The 18,634-nt window shown below is 36.8% G+C and overlaps 1 protein-coding gene across 4 annotated transcripts in view; it reads left to right on the top strand.

Moving 5' to 3' along the window:
* PPP2R2A (protein phosphatase 2 regulatory subunit Balpha) overlaps positions 1-18,634 on the top strand; it is an 87,123-nt gene that overhangs the window by 49,064 nt on the left and 19,425 nt on the right. For 2 of the 4 annotated variants that reach the window (XM_058720267.1, XM_058720269.1), the window contains exon 3: positions 820-914. In XM_058720267.1, the coding sequence (XP_058576250.1) occupies positions 820-914 (95 nt within the window). Of the gene's footprint in view, positions 1-816; positions 915-18,634 lie in introns of all 4 variants that reach the window. The other 2 variants (XM_058720266.1, XM_058720268.1) reach the window with 1 other exon arrangement.

The raw sequence follows: 18,634 nt of genomic DNA, 5'->3' as shown, positions 1-18,634 counted from the left end.
CATATTGACGGTGCATAGCACAAAGTGTTCCTGATGTGTGTGTGTTCTGTTTGCAGACTTTTGTTTGAGAGGCCATAATTTGAATATTGATTTATGACTGTTAAAATTTCATCTAAAGTTACTTTTACATTTAAAAATTTCCCCCATTTTAGTTATATCTGCCTTAGTTCCACAGGCCACCTTTGGGTTCGCGTAAAGAAGCTTATCAAGAGTATATAAGAAGGGAAATTATCAAGATAATTATTATAATGGTTAATGGTCCTATTAGAAAATGTTTCACAAGGGGCGCCTGGGTGGCGCAGTCGGTTAAGCGTCCGACTTCAGCCAGGTCACGATCTCGCGGTCCGTGAGTTCGAGCCCCGCGTCAGGCTCTGGGCTGATGGCTCGGAGCCTGGAGCCTGTTTCCGATTCTGTGTCTCCCTCTCTCTCTGCCCCTCCCCCGTTCATGCTCTGTCTCTCTCTGTCCCAAAAATAAATTAAAAATGTTGAAAAAAAAATTTAAAAAAAAAAAAAAAAGAAAAGAAAATGTTTCACAAATTGTTGATTACACTCATGATTTTAGTGAGATAGCAGTAAACCACTAGTATTTAAGTATAATTTGTATTCCTGTTACAATAGATTCGTACTGATCTATTCTAGAGAGAATGTGTTTTTGGAGAACTAAAATATTCATGAGAGAACCTTAGATTTACTTATTTCTGATGGTAGGTTCATCTGTAGGCCTGGAATGTGTTAGGGAAAACATGCTAAGTTCTGTGTAAGTTGGGAAAGAAAAACGAAAATCATTTCTTCTTCGTTTTTGTTTCAATTATACAGCAGATATAATTTCTACGGTAGAATTTAATCATTCTGGAGAATTGCTAGCAACAGGAGATAAAGGTGGTAGAGTCGTCATCTTTCAGCAGGAGCAGGAGGTAAGTGTTGAAAGTTTAATACATCTAAATTTCAGTTTGCTTTTGGGGCTAGAACTTGTATTGCACTCGAGTATTTCATCAGAGGATTTTGACTTTTTTTTTTTTTCCTTAATGTTTATCAAGCAGAATATCCCAATGGATAGATGGCTCTGCTTCTCTTAGCTTTGTGTGTGTGTGTGTGTGTGTGTGTGTGTGTGTGTGTGTGTGTGTGTGTGTTGTTTTGACTATAAAAACACAGCGCTTTGTTAGATTTGGTTAGAGAAAGGAGTGGGAAGTGGTGTTAATTCAAGATTTTAACTGGTTTTGAAGCCTTGGCCCTCATTTTTTTTCTCTTAAAACTCCATAAAGGAAAATTGCTTTGATCTCTTCTCAATGCTTAGTTTGCTTTGCGTAATTGGGGGTGGGAGGCTAGTTTAAAGAAAAAGCTGTTGAGTTATTTTGACATCAGGTCATACTAATACTGTTACTGTGGTTTAAATAAAACTGTTTTAAATGACAATTGCATGTATACCCATGTAATGTAATTTATAAGCTCAGTACCCCTTTTCAAGCTTAGTTGATTTGAAAATTGTTTTCCTTTTCTCTTTGAAGAAAGGAATTTCTCATTGCAGACTCTTGAGATTAAAGTGGGTTTTGTTTTGTTTTGGGTACAGCTTAGGCACACTTCTAAATCCGATTGACAAGATTTCTCACTAAAATTTTATGTTAAAATTTGTCACACTAGATTTTCCTTTACTCTCTCTGTCCATTCGTAGATCAAAGTTAGACATTTAAAATCGTCTGTTTTGAAACATCCTATCCCTGTTTATATATCCAAAAAGAATTAAAAGTAATGTGCATAAATGGCAGGGTTTTACAAATAGATGTCTCAATCATAACAGAGAGTTAGGTTTTAAAGGATTGTGAAGTTCCTTAAATAAGCAAAGAATCTAGTAATAATACTACTACTTTGCACTTCTATAGCGCCTTTGACCTGAGGATCTCAAAGTGCTTTACAAACACTAATGAATTAATCCTCACAACACCCCAGTGAGGTAGGTAATTTAATTTTAAAAGAAATGATTAATAGTGTCTGATTAGAAGATGCACAAACACTAAATATGTCTCCTTTTATTTATTTATTTATTTATTTTTGGTTGGAAGACAATATGAAAAGACTCCAGCTTGTCTTGACAAAGACTGTTCTTGTGAGAAGGGGGGAAGCAAAATCAGTTTTCTGTTCCTATTTTCAAGCAACTAAAATCTTGACCATAGGAATCTTGAACTACTTGGAGTTGAAATGGAACCTTAGATCATTACAGTTTCCCTTTCTATTTACAAATGAGAAAGTTAGGATATTAACAGACCACTTGATTAGTGTGGCAGAACGAACAGCTAGGACTCAAAACTTCTGACGCGCCATCTTTTAATATTCTTCGGTGCCTTTCACCTTAGATAACCAAAATATGAATGGTAATTTTGTTATTCAGAAGTTAGAGCTGGCATTCTCTGCCCTTGAGTGGTTTTTTTGTTTGTTTGGTTTTGGTTTTTTACTGGATGTTAATGACTGTCTACAACTTAGCTTTTGTTTCAAAGAAAGGTGTTTGGAGCTTTCGATAAATCTAGTAGGGGTTTGATAAGTGTACTCAAAGTAATAGTTGAAGGCCGTCAGTAATACGATACATTGGAATAAAAGATCTAACACAGAGTTACTGCAACTGCTCGAACGTTTTACTTGTATTGGCAAACAAGGCCCCAGAGTTGAAGGATAGGTTTCCTTTGATTCTTTTCTGAAATTCCATTGAAGATTCTAAAGTGCTAATATTTAAGATACATACCCTTATAACAAGGAATGAGCAAAATGACTTTTTGAGAAGGATCATTGGTACCAAAAAAGGACTTCCTTTTTCATGTATCTGACCTTCTTAACTGCATTTAAGAATTCAGATAGATGCATTATCTAGAACCTCAGGTTAGTAGTGTATCTTGAGAATTACTTAGTACAAGTATCAGTATGTTTTAAGCGATGGATTAAATAATGATGAGGTAATAATTTACTTCTTCCTTCAAAACTTTATCTTGTTAATCTTAATTTGGTGCCTGTTACCTAATTTATTTTCCACATTTTTAAGCCCTGTCTTATATGGAGCGTGTAGTATAGGGCTGTCTTCAGGACACTCACTGCCTACATCACTGATAATGTCTGTGCCTTACGTCTAGAGGCACCTTTGTATCAGTACCTAATATATTTAGATTAGATTTTTATGAATCCACATCTGTTACATCTGCAAAATAGTGTTCTAGTTTGGAAAGTGGGAGAGAACTTAAAGATGATCTTTTTCTAGTTTTTAGATAATCCCAGAAAAGGTTTCTATCAAAAGGTTGTATTGCTTAGTTTAATAGCAGAGCTCTAGAATTAGAACTTAGATCTCCGGATTTCAGTCCAGCTTCTTCTAACAGTTACAGCTATTTTTTTTTTTTAATTTTTTTTTTTTAATGTTTTTTATTTATTTTTGGGACAGACAGAGACAGAGCATGAACGGGGGAGGGGCAGAGAGAGAGGGAGACACAGAATCGGAAACAGGCTCCAGGCTCCGAGCCATCAGCCCAGAGCCTGACGCGGGGCTCGAACTCACGGACCGCGAGATCGTGACCTGGCTGAAGTCGGACGCTTAACCGACTGCGCCACCCAGGCGCCCCTAACAGTTACAGCTATTAAACATACATTCCAGAGAGCACTGGTGCCTGTCCAGTGAGCCTTTCTTAGTATCTGATCATGATGCCAGCTCCGTGTACAAAACAGTGGCATTTGCATTCTCGTGGCTTTATCTTCTCACTGGGTGGCTGGCAGGGTTCCTTTCTAAACTTCACTTGACTGGCACGACAGACTGACACCTTTAACTCACCGTTCTGTCTCACTTCTTTTACCCTTCAAGTGTGGCTGATCCCCTTCCTGTCATCCTGTCGGTTGCCTCTTGCTGCCTGTCCATCTGTTCCACAGTCAAAGAAACTGGGTAGTCATTTAGAGGGCTGTGATTCAGTTCGAGTATATTTCACCCTGGTGATGCTAAAACATGTTTTGCTGTCATTTAATACTATTTTTATAACTAATACGTTCCTATAGTTTTCTGTTTGACAGAATCTCTGTGATAGAAGCAGGTCGGGTAGGGAAATTAAGGCCCAAGAGTAAGGTGATTTCCATGAGGCATTCCACTTGTCCTGTGGTCAGTAAGTGTTGATACCCAGTCCGGTGTTTATAGCATGTCCTAAAATAGGTGAACACTCTTACTGTTTTCATAACTTTTATGTAATAGCTTTTGACAACCAAGTAGATGGCGGGATATATTCTTGTTGATAATGAAAATATTAATAGTTTTTCTTGGGAGATTCCAAGTAACTGTTAGACTAGGTGGTGTTGGTGTTCTGTATTTTGTAGAGGATCTTTCGTTTTATGGGTATTCAAATTAGGTGGGCGGCAGTTGTTGAAATTGCTGATTTTTCTTTTGACTTTGGATTGCTCAGACCTTCACTTTTCTCTGAGGCTTTCTGATTGATACAGGTTAAAGTGTGTGTAGGGGGGAGATTTTTTTTTTTAAGGGACAATTAAGGAGAAAGGTGAGAAGGGAGATGTTCCTTTTTTACATTTCTTCCTAGATTATTATATAGAGCCTTTGTTTTCTGTGTTCTAGGAGTGCTAGTAACTTTCTAGGCTTTTTCTCATTTTTTGGTTGTTCTTAACGTGGCATTCCCAAAACTCCTTAACAAGATATAGAAGAAATCTTAGAAATCATGTTTATCACAAAAGATGGGTAGGGGGTTAGGGCATCTGGGTGATTCAGTTGTTAAGCTTGATGTCGGCTCAAGGACATGATCTCACAGTTGTGAGATCAAGCCCCCTGTGTCAGGCTCCATGCCAAGCATAGAGCCTGCTCTTTAAATTCTCTCCCTCTCCCCGTCCCCTTTTTGTGTGAGTGCACTCTCACTCTCCCTCTCTCTCCCTCTCCAATTAAAAAAAAAAAAAAATGGGTAGGGGTTTAATATGTATTTTCTTTGTAAATTATTTGGAAAGACTAGAATGGAGCTCAAAATCACCAAGATGTTGTTAAGGGCACCCAAGTGGCTCAAGTCAGTGGAGCGTCCAACTCCTGAATTCGGCTCAGGTCATGAGGTTCATCAGTTTGAGCCCCACGTGGGGCTCTGTGCTGACAGTATAGGACCTGCTTGGGATTGTCTCTCTCTCTCTGCCCCTTCCCCACTTGCTCTTTCTCTCTCTCAAAATAAATAAACTTAAAAAAAAACAACAAGATTTGTTTTTAACAGATTCAGTATCATCCATACAAAGGGGTTGTTGATTTACTTTGGTGTTTAAGTGAAGAGAGAACCCACTTTTCTAGGGTGATGTGGCAGCATTCGCTTTACACAGTATTTACTGAGCAGCAATCAGAACAGCAAATTTAGCAGTGTTGGTGAGAAATGGTCGAAGGAACCAAGTCTGTATAGCCAGGAGAAGAGACTGTGTAGAGTCTTGATATTTAGGGATTTATGTGGGAAGAATTGATTAGTTTCTTTTGTATATGGAAATAAATACACAAGATCTGGATGCCCATCTGTCAGGAATATTATAGAAAGAATACATGAGAAGTTCAAGAAAATCCAGTGTGGTTTATTCTAAATCAAAGTATCTATAAAATAAGGTTTCTTCTCTTAGCTACTGGGCTTAACTGTCTTCATTTTTCATTCACTCTTTGATCTAAGTTTTGTGTTTTTCAAAGAATAAAATGTTAGAATCGCCTGGGAACATGCATTTCAAATGCAGATTACTGGACTGTGTCTCATACCCACTACATCAGAATGTCTGGAGGCCCGAGATCCCACTTTTACTTTTTTTAAAAGTCCTTTGGGGACCTCATTTGATAGAAAATGTCGAATTGAAATTCTCTGCATTCCAGTACCAGGATAAGGATAAAAGCTCCATAATACAGCTTCAAGTTTATATCTAAAAATACATTTAAACAGATAGATCTTAAATGTATTTAAGATACATTAAATGTAAATACCTTTAAGATAGATCACATGATACATACAGAAAAATGCACAGAATCACAAGTGTACAGTTCTATAAATTTTCACAAAACAAACACACTTGTGTAATTCTTCCCTGGATCAAGAAATGGGATATTACTGGCACTTTAGAGGCCTTCTTTGTCCTTCCTGTTACCACTACCCTCCTCTACCAGAGATAACTGTGAAATTTGTTTTGCCCATATTGAGCTTTATTTGTATATGGTGCATTCACAGAAACTAAGTGCTAAAATTTATAAGCTTTTGCAGGGGTTCTCAACCTTTGGTGTCCTGGATTTCGTCAGTAGCCTGGTCAGTTCTGTGGACTTCTCAGAATGTTTTAATTGTATATAATAACATAGGATTAGGAAGGAAACTATATTGAAAAATACGTTTCAAAGTGTTTTTAAAAACACTTATTACTGAGTAATAAGTGTTTTTTGTGGGGTGCCTGGGTGGCTCAATCAATTGTCTGACTTCGGCTCAAGTCATGATCTCACGGTTTGTGAGTTCGAGCCCCGCGTTGGGCTCTGTGCTGACAGCTCAGAGCCTGGAGTCTGCTTCGGATTCTGTGTCTCCCTCTCTCTCTGCCCCTCCCCCACTCACGCTCTGTCTCTCAAAAATAAACAAACATAAAAATATTTTAAAAATTGAAAAAGTAAATAAAATTAAAAACAAAAGTTTTTGTGGATAACAACTGGGGTGTGATTTAAAAACATGTCATGTCTATAGTGACAAAGTGATGGAGGCTGCTAATATGGTGTTTTATCACCTATATCCATAAATGAAAGAAATGCTGAATTTCAGCTAGACATTAGTAGGAAAAAATATTTAAATTTCCACCACATCCAGGTTCACAAAATCCCTGGGTTTCATCCATGGATAGGTAGTATATGGGCCCCAAATTTACAGCCCCTGGTAAAGCAGTCTCTTTTTACCAATAAAAAGACTGGGGTCCCAGACAATAGGTTTAATCATCCAAAGTCATACACTTTAATAAAGAGATGAACCCTTAATTCTAGAATCCACATGTCTTGTTTCTCTGCCACAGTCGCAAAATCTTATTTAATCTTCACAGCAAAATAATGAAGATGTGTGCACACCTCCTGTGTTTCAATTTATTACCAATTTATGGATGAATTGAGATTAGAGAAGATAACTTTTCTAAGATCACATAGCTAGTGAAGTCGGTAATAGTTAATTTCTGCATAAATTGGAGTGAATATCCACAACACTGCATATTGTTTAACATATGAAAAAAAAATCTGACTTCTCTAAGTAATGAGCCTAAGTGATACAAGTCACACAGGAAAATCAGTTTCATTACTTTATCATAATGGGGAAGATACTTGATCTTGACTTTTTAATAGTAGCCATTAACGAATGATGTCTTCTCTGTGGTAGGCTTAAGGAGGGAAAAGTTAGAGTTTGGATTGAGAGTTTAAATACCTCATTTCTATTTGTTCATGAATTCATCCAGCCACCTCTCTTGTTCAGCCGTCTATTGTCCACATTTCTATCCAACCAGCTGTCAAACACATGTCACCTACCTACTAATCTTTTGAGGTTCCAGCTCAAAGAATTCAAAATTCAAAAGAATTATATTTTCCAGAAGTGAAGTGTCAGTTTAAAGTACCATTTCTGATTGCTAAGCGTTATCAGTATGAATGTCACTAAACAACTGTTAGACAAAGTAGGATTCTTCTAAATGTTATTTTTCATAACACTGGATGAGATCTTGAAAGGATGTTTTTGACATATTAAAGTAATTTTTTCACTTTACCTGTTGCCCAGAAATTTGAATTGTCCATATTTCTTATATTGTCCCCCCAGAATCCAAACAACAAAAAACAGATCCAAATCTGTGAAACTAATAATACCCAGTAATTTTAGAATTTACTTTTTCTTCTCTCTGCCATCTTCTCAACCTCACACATACAACACTTCTTAATTGTATTTTTCTCACAAGTAATTTCTCCCTCTTAATTAAAAACATCATATTCACTGTAGATAATTTAGGAGACATGGACAGGGGGCAAGAAAGTACCTATAACTCCACCAAACAAAACCCAACACTTTTGGTGTGTATTAAAGATTTGTCTTTCTAAAATGAGATTATAGTTAGGGTGGTATGTTGTTTTTCCTCACATACTGTATGTAAAGACCTTTCATGTTGTTAAAGATTCTAAATCCTCATCTTTAATGATTACATGATACTCCATTACAGACATGTACTGAAGTTTATTTAATGTAATCTCTATTGTTAGATATTACCTAGATTGTTTATTTCTTGCTTTCTGATCTTTTTTTTTTCTTTTTCTGTTATGAATAACACTATAAAAACATTCTTGTAGTTGAAACTTTGAAGCACCTATTACTTCTTTAGAACCTTCTAGAAGTTAAGTAGCTGGATCTAAGGTTGTGAGCATTTTTAAGTTATATTGGCCAATTCTCTTCCAGTAAACTTTACGAATTTATACTTGAACCAAAAATTTCTAAATACAGAGAAGAAATAAAATCGACAAATTGGTGATTAAAAAAGGTATTTTTACTGGATTTTAGTTTTACCTACACTTTTGATACTTCCAGTAATTAAAATTGTTTCCAGGTACATAAAAATATGTCCTGTTTTTCTGATGGTGTATTTAATAAATTGATTTGTTATAGGCCATGTATTGTGAGGAGAGTAAGTTCTTTCAGGAGGCTGTGTTTCTCAGTTTTGTAGATTGGCTGCCTTTAAGTTTCGTTTACTTTTTCTGTTTGTGTTTGCTGGTCTCCTGCCTCTAAATTATTTAGACATTTACCCATATTTCATATTTTCCCATTTCAATTCAATATCTGATTGAAATTTATTACTCTGCTTTATGTAATTTAGAGATCTTCCCCTCCTCTACCTTCCCTACCCACCCCCAAACTGACAGGCAGGTTATTCCAACATACATACTGATAATCTTTTTACAATGACTATTTTAAATGCATCTGTATCAGACAGAACATTATTTTATAGAGTTTTATCTAGTCTTTACTGTATTTTACTTTTTCAGTACCTTAAGTGTGTTGAACTAATCTTTTTTATTTTTTCCATATTGTAATTGAGTTGTATATACAGGTTTCAGAATTTATTGAAGTTGGTTTCTTTCTCAAATAACTCCTTTTGCTCTTTTCAAAATAAGTAACTTGGTCAGAATACAGGGTGTTGCAGGTTTCCTAATTTGAGAAACTAACATTCGGCTTTTTGGATTGCAGGCCATTGTATGTTTAGCCATATCATGTTGTGTCTAAATAATGTGGATCGATTGGACATTAAAGATGTGGGGTCCATCTGCTGTTGGTTAAGCAGTCCAACTCTTGATTTCGGCTGAGGTCATGATCTCACGGTTTGTGAGATTGAGCTGAGCCTCGTGTCATCACAGAGCCTACTTGGGATTCATTTTCTCTCTCTCTCTCTCTCTCTCTCTCTCTCTCTCTCTCTCTCTCTCTCAAAATAAACAAACATTCAGAATCATTTCATCTCATGAATAAAGACCAATCTGTGTGTTAATCTTGTTTAGAGAGGAAACCAACTCCATAAGAGTCTAAGTTGTCTAAAGTGTGTGTTGCTTAGTATAGTATATAATAGGCATTCAGCGAAGGGGCACAACTATTTAATAAGAGCTGAAAAATCTTGAAATATTCCACCACCATCATTGTGATCAGAAAATGATAGAAATTTCTTTTTTTGTTGTTGTTTTCTGTTTACATCGATTGTGTTTTATCTTGCTTTATTCTAGAAAGTTCCATATATTTGCATTGATAGTGGTTTGTTAATCAGATATGAATTGATTTTGTTTTCTACCATTTCTGTCATTTCACAAGACTCAAACTTTTTTTGTTTTTTTAATGTTTACTTTTTTAAGAGAGAGGGAGAACACAAGAGTCAGCATGAACAGGGGAGGGGCAGAGAGAGAGAGAGGAAGAGACAGAATCAGAAACAGGCTCCAGGTTCTGAGCTGTCAGCACAGAGCCCCACGTAGGGCTTAAACCTGCAAACGGTGAGATCATGACCTGAACCGAAGTTGGACTCTTAACCGACGAGTCACCTAGCCACCCTACAAGAGTCAAACTCTTTTAAACCACTTTGAAATAAAAAGCAAATGTTTGCTTGTTACAAATATATTACAAGATTAAAGAATCATTAATAAACACTAAATTTTATTAGTGTTCTATTTAGCAGCTTAAAAAATATCCATTGTCACTTATATGAGTTACAGTAAAATACATTTTTAATTTTTTCTAAAGTGTGTTATGTTTTGTTCAAGGAACAAAGTAAGTCCTACCTTTTCATAAAGTTTCTTTTAAAAGAAGGAAGTTATTAGTAAAAGCACAGTGCAGTTATTTATATTTAGAATTAGCTGTTACAGAATGTCAAATGATGTTCTTTCAGAGATTGTTTTTAATTCTTGATTATTCTTAATAGGTTTATCATGAAAAGTATGAAAACTGTATCATTTTCACAAAGAAAAAGATAAAAATCCAAAATCATCCCATCTCAGGGGCACCTGGGTGGCTCAGTCTGATAAGCATCCGACTCTTGATTTCAGCTCAGGTCATGATCTCATGGTTTGTGAGATGGAACTGAGCCCCTTGTCAACACAAAGACTACTTGGGAGCCGCCCCGCCCCCCCCAAACATTCAGAATCATCTCATCTCATCTCATGAATAAAGACCAATCTGTGTCTGTGTGCATTCTGGGTATTTTTGTTTTGCAGAATTAGAATCATGTTGCACATGCGACTCCATAAGTTTTTGTATCTGTTGATGTTGATCAGGTTAATTTCAGTCAAGGAGGTGAAGAAACTGGGCAATAATTGAGTGGAAAGGAGTGCATGTGTAGTGTGGAAGAACATGTCCAGTCTGCTTTATAACTTAAGTGACAAAAGTTAAACGAACATGGAGCTTGTGGGAGCTATAGAAGACGAGTAGCAGGAAGCATTGTGCTTGATTAAGTTAATATGGTTGAGACACACTGATCTGCTGTTGAATGTAATTGGCTCTATAGTATTTCATAATTCACTTGATTTGATGGATATTGAGGTTGTTTATGCATTAAGTTGTTCATACATCTTTGCAGGCATGGTTTTCAATGAGATTATATTTTTGAAGTGGAATTGTTGAATATCTACATTTTTTTTTTTTTAATTTTTTTTTCAACGTTTTTTATTTATTTTTGGGACAGAGAGAGACAGAGCATGAACGGGGGAGGGGCAGAGAGAGAGGGAGACACAGAATCTGAAACAGGCTCCAGGCTCTGAGCCATCAGCCCAGAGCCTGACGCGGGGCTCGAACTCACAGACCGCGAGATTGTGACCCGGCTGAAGTCGGACGCTTAACCGACTGCGCCACCCAGGCGCCCCGAATATCTACATTTTTTAAGGCTTTCAATAAGTATTGACAAATTATCCTCCAGAGAAGCTGTGTAAATATTTATACTTCTTCTGGTAGTATATGACTTGAACCATATTCTCATCATTAAAACGATGGTCATTATCAAATTTTTTATTCGTCTAAGGACCAAACATTATTCTTCAATTTTGATTACTAACAATAATGAGCAGTTCTACATATATTTACTGACCATGTTTTATATAAATTGCCAACTTTTGACCTTTGTCATCTTTTAAGGAAAGGTATTGATATTCTTTTCTAGTGATTTTTTTTTTTTATTTAAAAAATTTTTTTGTTTTTTACATTTAGAGACAGAGCACAAGTGGGGGAGGGGCAGAGAGAGAAGGAGACACAGAATCCCAAACAGGCTCCAGTCTCTGAGCAAGTGGTCAGCACAGAGCCCGATGCGGAGCTTGAATCCACAAACCACGAGATCGTGACCTGAGCGGAAATCGGATGCTCAACCAACAGAGCCACCCAGGCTCCCCTTTCGTAGTGATTTTTAAGGACCTTTTATAATACATCTTATATAATACATAATTTTCTGGCCTATACTAGCCATCTTGTTAGCTGTCAGTCTTTCTCTGCTATTTACTTTTGTCTTTATAGTAAAAAGTTCTTTTTCACTTTAAAATATATAGAAATTCACCATTGTACTTACCTTTTGTTGCTTTTGTTTATTTTTGAGCATTTAATTGCTCCGTCTGGAGTTTACTTGTGTATAAGAAACAAAGTTCCAGTCTTCTTTCCAAATGGTTGGTTGGTTCTAACACCATTGAATATTATGGTTTTATATTTTGTTTTGGTTTGTTTAAACCTCAGGGTCATACTTGAGTTCATGAGCTCCAAACCTGTGCACATAGGCATGCAGGTGCACATACACTGCTTCTCACATGCTTTCATGTACCTTTCCCTGTAGGTAACAATAGAGGTAGATTCATCCGTCCCTATAGGTAACGATTTAAATGTGTTCTTTTTTTTTTTTTTTTTTTTTAAATTTTTTTTTTCAACGTTTTTTATTTATTTTTGGGACAGAGAGAGACAGAGCATGAACGGGGGAGGGGCAGAGAGAGAGGGAGACACAGAATCGGAAACAGGCTCCAGGCTCCGAGCCATCAGCCCAGAGCCTGACGCGGGGCTCGAACTCACGGACCGCGAGATCGTGACCTGGCTGAAGTCGGACGCTTAACCGACTGCGCCACCCAGGCGCCCCTAAATGTGTTCTTATAATATATATTTTGTTTTTGTGTGCTGTATTATTAATTAACTGTGGTAAAATATCATATAAGGTGGAACTTCTCAACCGTTTTCCAAGTCTGCAATACAGCATTACCAACCATATATACAGTGTTGTATAACAGATTGCTAGACAACCCCCCCATACAGCCCCTCCCCCCACCAGTCCTGCATAACTGAAACAGTGTACCCACTGAACAACAACTTCCTACCCTCTTCCTCCTCCTAGCCCCTGGCAACCACCATTCTAACTTGCTGTTTCTATGAAGTTGGCTACTTTAGATACCTCATGTAAGTGGAATCATGGAGTATTTATCATTTTCTGACTGGCTTGTTTGACTTAGCTTAATCTCTTCATGGTTCATCCATATAGTGGCATAAGATAGGCTTTTTTTAAGACTAATATTCGTGTGTGTTTGTATGTCACATTTGTCTTTATTCATGTATCCGTCACTGGACATTTAGTTTGCTTCTACTATTAGTTTGCTATTCACATAGCTATTGTGAATAATCTCTTTGAGATCCTGTTTTAATTCTTTCGAATGTATCCTGAAAAGTGCAATTGCTGAATCACAGGGTAGTTCTATTTTGAGGAACCCACATACTGTTTTCAAAGTGGCTGCACCTTTTGTGTGCCACATTTTTTTACACTGTATTGAAATAATACACAAAAGCATACAAAGCATTAGTACATTATCACATAGCAGACATCTAGGTCAAGAAATAGAACTTTCCACCCTTCCACATAACCCTTCTCATTCCCCTTCCAAGTCATTAATTTCTCCTTTCTCCTCTTAAAGAAAAGTCTATTTATAAGCCTGATTTCTAACACTGAGTTTGATCTGTACTTTTAGAACCTTCCATAAATGGAATCATAATAAGGGTGTATCTGGCCTTTTTGCTCAATACTACGTTTGTGTGTATATAATTTGCTCATGTTCATTGCTATGTAATGAATGTTCTTTTGTGTTGCTTTACTACAATTTATCTGTTATGTTGTAGGTGCAAACATTTTGGTTGTTTCAGTTTGTGGCTATTAAGAATAATGCATCTATGAGCGTTATTTTTTGTTGTTTGGTTTTTTTGTTTTTTGTTTTTCATATTTTCTTTATTGAAAATACATAAACACACTAAAAAGAACCTCAAATCCATATATATATATATATTTGAACTTATCAGTCTGATATTTTTTCTTCATAATTATATGGAATCAAGGCAGAATTTGTTAAAAAATTTTTGGAGACACCTTTATATAAAGAACAAATTTGTTCTATAGAAAATAATGTAGAAGATGTTTACAACTCAGAGAGTCTGAAAATAGACATTTCAATAAAACTGGCTATTTTATTCAATCACAGGAATGACATTGGAAATATAGCAAAGATCACATTGAAAATTACGAGGGAATTAGACACTAATAAAAATGCTCCAAAAGATAATTGTTTTAAGACGTTGGTGATATAAGGAAGGGGTGGGAAGGAAAAGGTGGACTTGAATAAGTTAGTTAAGCAGAGTGATTAGTAGTTACATAATAACTGCAACTCAGGGATACATTAGAAACTAAAAGGTTACTAGAAATACAAGTTTTTAAAAGCAGTGTGTTACTAAAAATATGAAAATGTGCACGGTGGATGCCTAAAACTCACCCAATTAACATTTTAAAGTATAATTTAAGGTCATTTTTATTTTTATTTTGAGAGTGAAAGCTGTTGAATAGTTAGGTGGGCAGAACAATTTCATCACTACTGGAGATTGATTTTCACTTCAGTAATCAAGAGAAAGGAATTTAAATTTTGCTGTCCTTAATTGATGTAGTATTTAGAATTATAAGCAGTACAAAGAGAAGGCTTGTTTTTCACAAACAGCTTGATTGGTAGAAGATTTCTTTCTTTTTTTTTAAAGCAGTGCTATTTTACCAGTTGGATAAATTGTCTCTATCCAACTATTGACTACAACCTCCCACACTGACCAGGATTTCCTTTATAATTTTGATTGATTCCCGGAATAGGAAAGACCATATTCCTCATACTAATTTGCGACTTTCTCTTCTGTTCTCCATACTATACAATGTGACTAATGATAACAAATGAGCTTTTAGATGATAAATAAGTTATATTCACTTATGTTGGTATCTAAAATTTTTTAAAAATATTAATTTGGATGGATTTTTGCTATTTTGACAAGCACTATTTTTATTTTTTGGTATTTTCATTTAATTTATTTTTTTAAATTTACATCCAAGTTAGTTAGCATATAGTGCAACAGTGGTTTCAGGAGTGATTCCTTAATGCCCCTTACTCATTTAGCCCTTCCACCCTCCTACAACCTCTCCTGTAACCCTCTCTTTGTTCTCCGTATTTAAGAGTCTCTTATGTTTTGTCCCCCTCCCTGTTTTTATGTTATGTTTGCTTCCTGTCCCTTATATCCATCTGTTTTGTATCTTAAAAGTCCTCATATGAGTGAAGTCTTATATTTGTCTTCTCTAATTTCGCGTAGCATAATAATACCCTCCAGTTCCAACCATGTAGTTGCAAATGGCAAGATTTCATTCTTTTTGATTGCCGAGTAATACTCCGTGTGTGTGTGTGTGTGTGTGTACACACACACACACACACACACACACACACCACATGTTTATCCATTCATCCATCAGTGGACATTTGGGCTCTTTCCATACTTTGGCTGTTGTTGATAGTGCTGCTGTAAACATGGGGGTGCATGTGCCCCTTTGAAACAGCACACCTGTATCCCTTGGATAAATACCTCGTAGTGCAATTGCTGGGTTGTAGGGTAGTTCTATTTTTAATTTTTTGAGGAACTTCCATACTGTTTTCCAGAGTGGCTCTGTCAGTTTGCATTCCCACCAATAGTGCAAAAGGGTTTCTCTTTCTCCACATCCTTGCCAACATCTGTTGTTGCCTGAGTTGTTAATGTTAGCCATTCTGACTGGTGTGAGGTGGTACCTCATTGTGGTTTTGATTTGTATTTCCCTGATGATGAGTAACGTTGAGCATTTTTTCATGTGTCGGTTGACCATCTGGATGTCTTCTTTGGAGAAGTGTCTGTTCATGACGTCTTTTGCCCATTTCTTCACTGGATTATTTGTGGTTTTTTGGGTGTTGAGTTTGATGAGTTCTTTATAGATTTTGGATACTAAGCCTTTATCTGATATGTTGTTTGCAAATATCTTCTCCCATTCTGTCGCCTTTTAGTTTTGCTGAACATTCTTGATCATGTTTTTTGGTCCACATAGTCATGCATGAAATTACTATGTCATGAGGTGGACAGCACAATAAAAAGTGGTTTGCCGATTTTATTCTCCTGAACAGTATATGAAAATTTTGGTTGTTCACGTCTTTGCCAATATTTTATTATCGGTCTTTTTTTTTAATTTTCAAATATTTTGGAGATTTTGTGTATGTCATATTATACTTTCTTTTTTTTAACACTGATTGACCATCTTTTAATGTGTTTATTGGTCATTTGGATATTATCTTTTGTGAAGTGCATGTTTGCTACTTGGGTAGGAGCCGAAATCAAGAGTCCCCTGTACTCTTTAAATTTTTAAATTTAAAATTCTTTAATTTTTAAAATGACATTCTTTGATGCATTCTTGTTCAAGTGTCACAGTGTTGAGGACAGGGGGATTATGTTTCCTTTTCTTTATATTTGCTCAAAGTACTTAGTTCATACTTGCTCACAGTCATGATCATTATAATAATGTAAACATCCCTCCCCAAGTTTTAGGGGAAATCTCACTACTCACTAAAGATTCAGCTCTCTGGAATCCACTAAGTCAGTTTCTGTGCATGCATCTGTTTTATGGCCTCTTCTGTTTGTCACTGCTGCTGTCATCTCTGCTGTTATTCTTTGTTCTTGTTGATTTGTCTTTAAAAATTCTTCTGTGTAGGGACCTGGGTGGCTCAGTACGTTAAGTATCAGACATTCATTTTCAGCTCAGGTCATGATCTTGGCGGTTCGTGAGTTCAAGTCCTGTCTCCCTCTCTTTCTGCCCCTCCACTGCTTGCGTGTGCATGCCCACATAGTCTTTCGCTCCCCTCGCTCCCTCTTTCTCTTTCTCTTTCTCTTTCTCTTTCTCTTTCTCTTTCTCTTTCTCTTTCTCTTTCTCTTTCTCTTTCTCTCTCTCTCTCTCACACACACACACACACACACACAAAATAAATAATTAAAAAAAGTATTTTACTGTAATTTTAGTGGAGTTTCAGGAATATGGTTGTTAATACGTGAGCCCAGCCTGCCATGTTTAACTTTGTAGACATAACTTTCTTCTTGTGTGATGTAGTTTTTATTTGCCTGTTGTAAAGAAAAAATGCTTCTTGAAATCCATTAAGACTGCCAGTCATCTCCATGATTTTGTTTTTGTATCATGTAATCATGTTTAGACCCATGTAATAATTACTGAGTCTTTAGGATGATGGGTTTTTTTTTTCCTGTTTTAGAAGATATGTTTATGTTTGTGCTTTTCTTATCATTTTATATATTGTGACCCATAGAGACCCAGTTTTTGCATATAGAAGTGTATGTGTTTGCCCTTGGTTCTCTATATTGCTTACCTGAATTAAATGGACCTTATTTCTGCTTTTTAAAAAAATTATTTTTTTTATAACTCTTTTTAATGTTTATTTTTGAGAGAGAGAGAGCGAGCACGCACACACACACAAGTTGGAGAGGGGCAGAGAGAGGGGGAGACAGAATCCAAAGCAGGTTCCTGCTTTGATTGGGGCTCAGGCTCAAGAACCGCGAGATCATGACCTGTGCTGAAGTCGGACATGACTGATTGACCCAGGTGCCCTAATTTCTATTTTTTTTTTTTTTAATTTTTTTTTTCAACGTTTTTTATTTATTTTTGGGACAGAGAGAGACAGAGCATGAACGGGGGAGGGGCAGAGAGAGAGGGAGACACAGAATTGGAAACAGGCTCCAGGCTCCGAGCTGTCAGCACAGAGCCCGACGCGGGGCTCGAACTCACGGACCGCGAGATCGTGACCTGGCTGAAGTCGGCCGCTTAACTGACTGCGCCACCCAGGCGCCCCCCTAATTTCTATTTTTGACTGAAGTTTCACATACACAAGTTACTTGAAGGTAGAGAATCTGTGTTATTAAATCTCTCTATTGTAGGTAGTAGGAAACATGTGCACTTCACTTGCTCAAGTTCAAAACACATTCATATTAAAAATTGAATTGCTATGGGGCGCCTGGGTGGCTCGGTCAGTTAAGCGTCCGACTTCAGCTCAGGTCATGATCTCCTGGTCCGTGAGTTTGAGCCCCATATCAGGCTCTGTGCTGACAGCTCAGAGCCTGGAGCCTGCTTCAGATTCTGCATCTCCCTCTCTCTGCCCCTCCTCTGCTCACACGCTCTGTCTCTCTTGTCTCTCTCTCTCTCTCTCTCTATCTGTCTCAAAAAAAAAAATAAAACATTTAAGAAAAAATTGAATTGCTAAGATAATTTTTTTGGAGAGTAACGTGATGAACCTTTTGAAACAGTAATTTTAGATAGAAGATGTTTTTTTCTGAAGTGATATTAGCATATACTTATTTAATGGATTGGGTTATCTGATTTGGTGTAAGGTTATGGTAATGAGATCAAGGTTCTAATCCCCATGTGGATTATATTTTGTCATATGCCCTGCATTCTTAATATTGGCAAACTCAGTAATAATTAATACTGCTACTGGAGGGTACAAAGACAACTGTAACCAGGAATGATCGATCCAGGTAATCAAGCTACCAGAAAAAAACAACCCAAAACAGGCTTTTAAAAATGTTGATTCAAGGGGTGCCTGGGTGGCTCAGTCACTTAAACCTCCGACTTCAGCTCAGGTCATGATCCTTGTGGTTTGTGAGTTTGAGCCCTGCGTTGCTGTGCTGACAGCTCAGAGCCTGGAGGCTGCTTAAGGTTCTGTGTCTCCCTCTCTCTCTGCCTCTCTCTCTCTCTGCCTCTCTCTCTCTCTCTCTCTCTCTCTCTCTCTCTCTCTTTCTCTCTCTCTCTCTCAAAAGTA

The sequence above is a fragment of the Neofelis nebulosa genome, chromosome 3, assembly GCF_028018385.1.
Source record: "Neofelis nebulosa isolate mNeoNeb1 chromosome 3, mNeoNeb1.pri, whole genome shotgun sequence".
NCBI classification, from domain to species: domain Eukaryota; kingdom Metazoa; phylum Chordata; class Mammalia; order Carnivora; family Felidae; genus Neofelis; species Neofelis nebulosa.
Note: the sequence above shows the minus strand (reverse complement) of the source record. Positions and strands in the feature narration are given on the sequence as shown.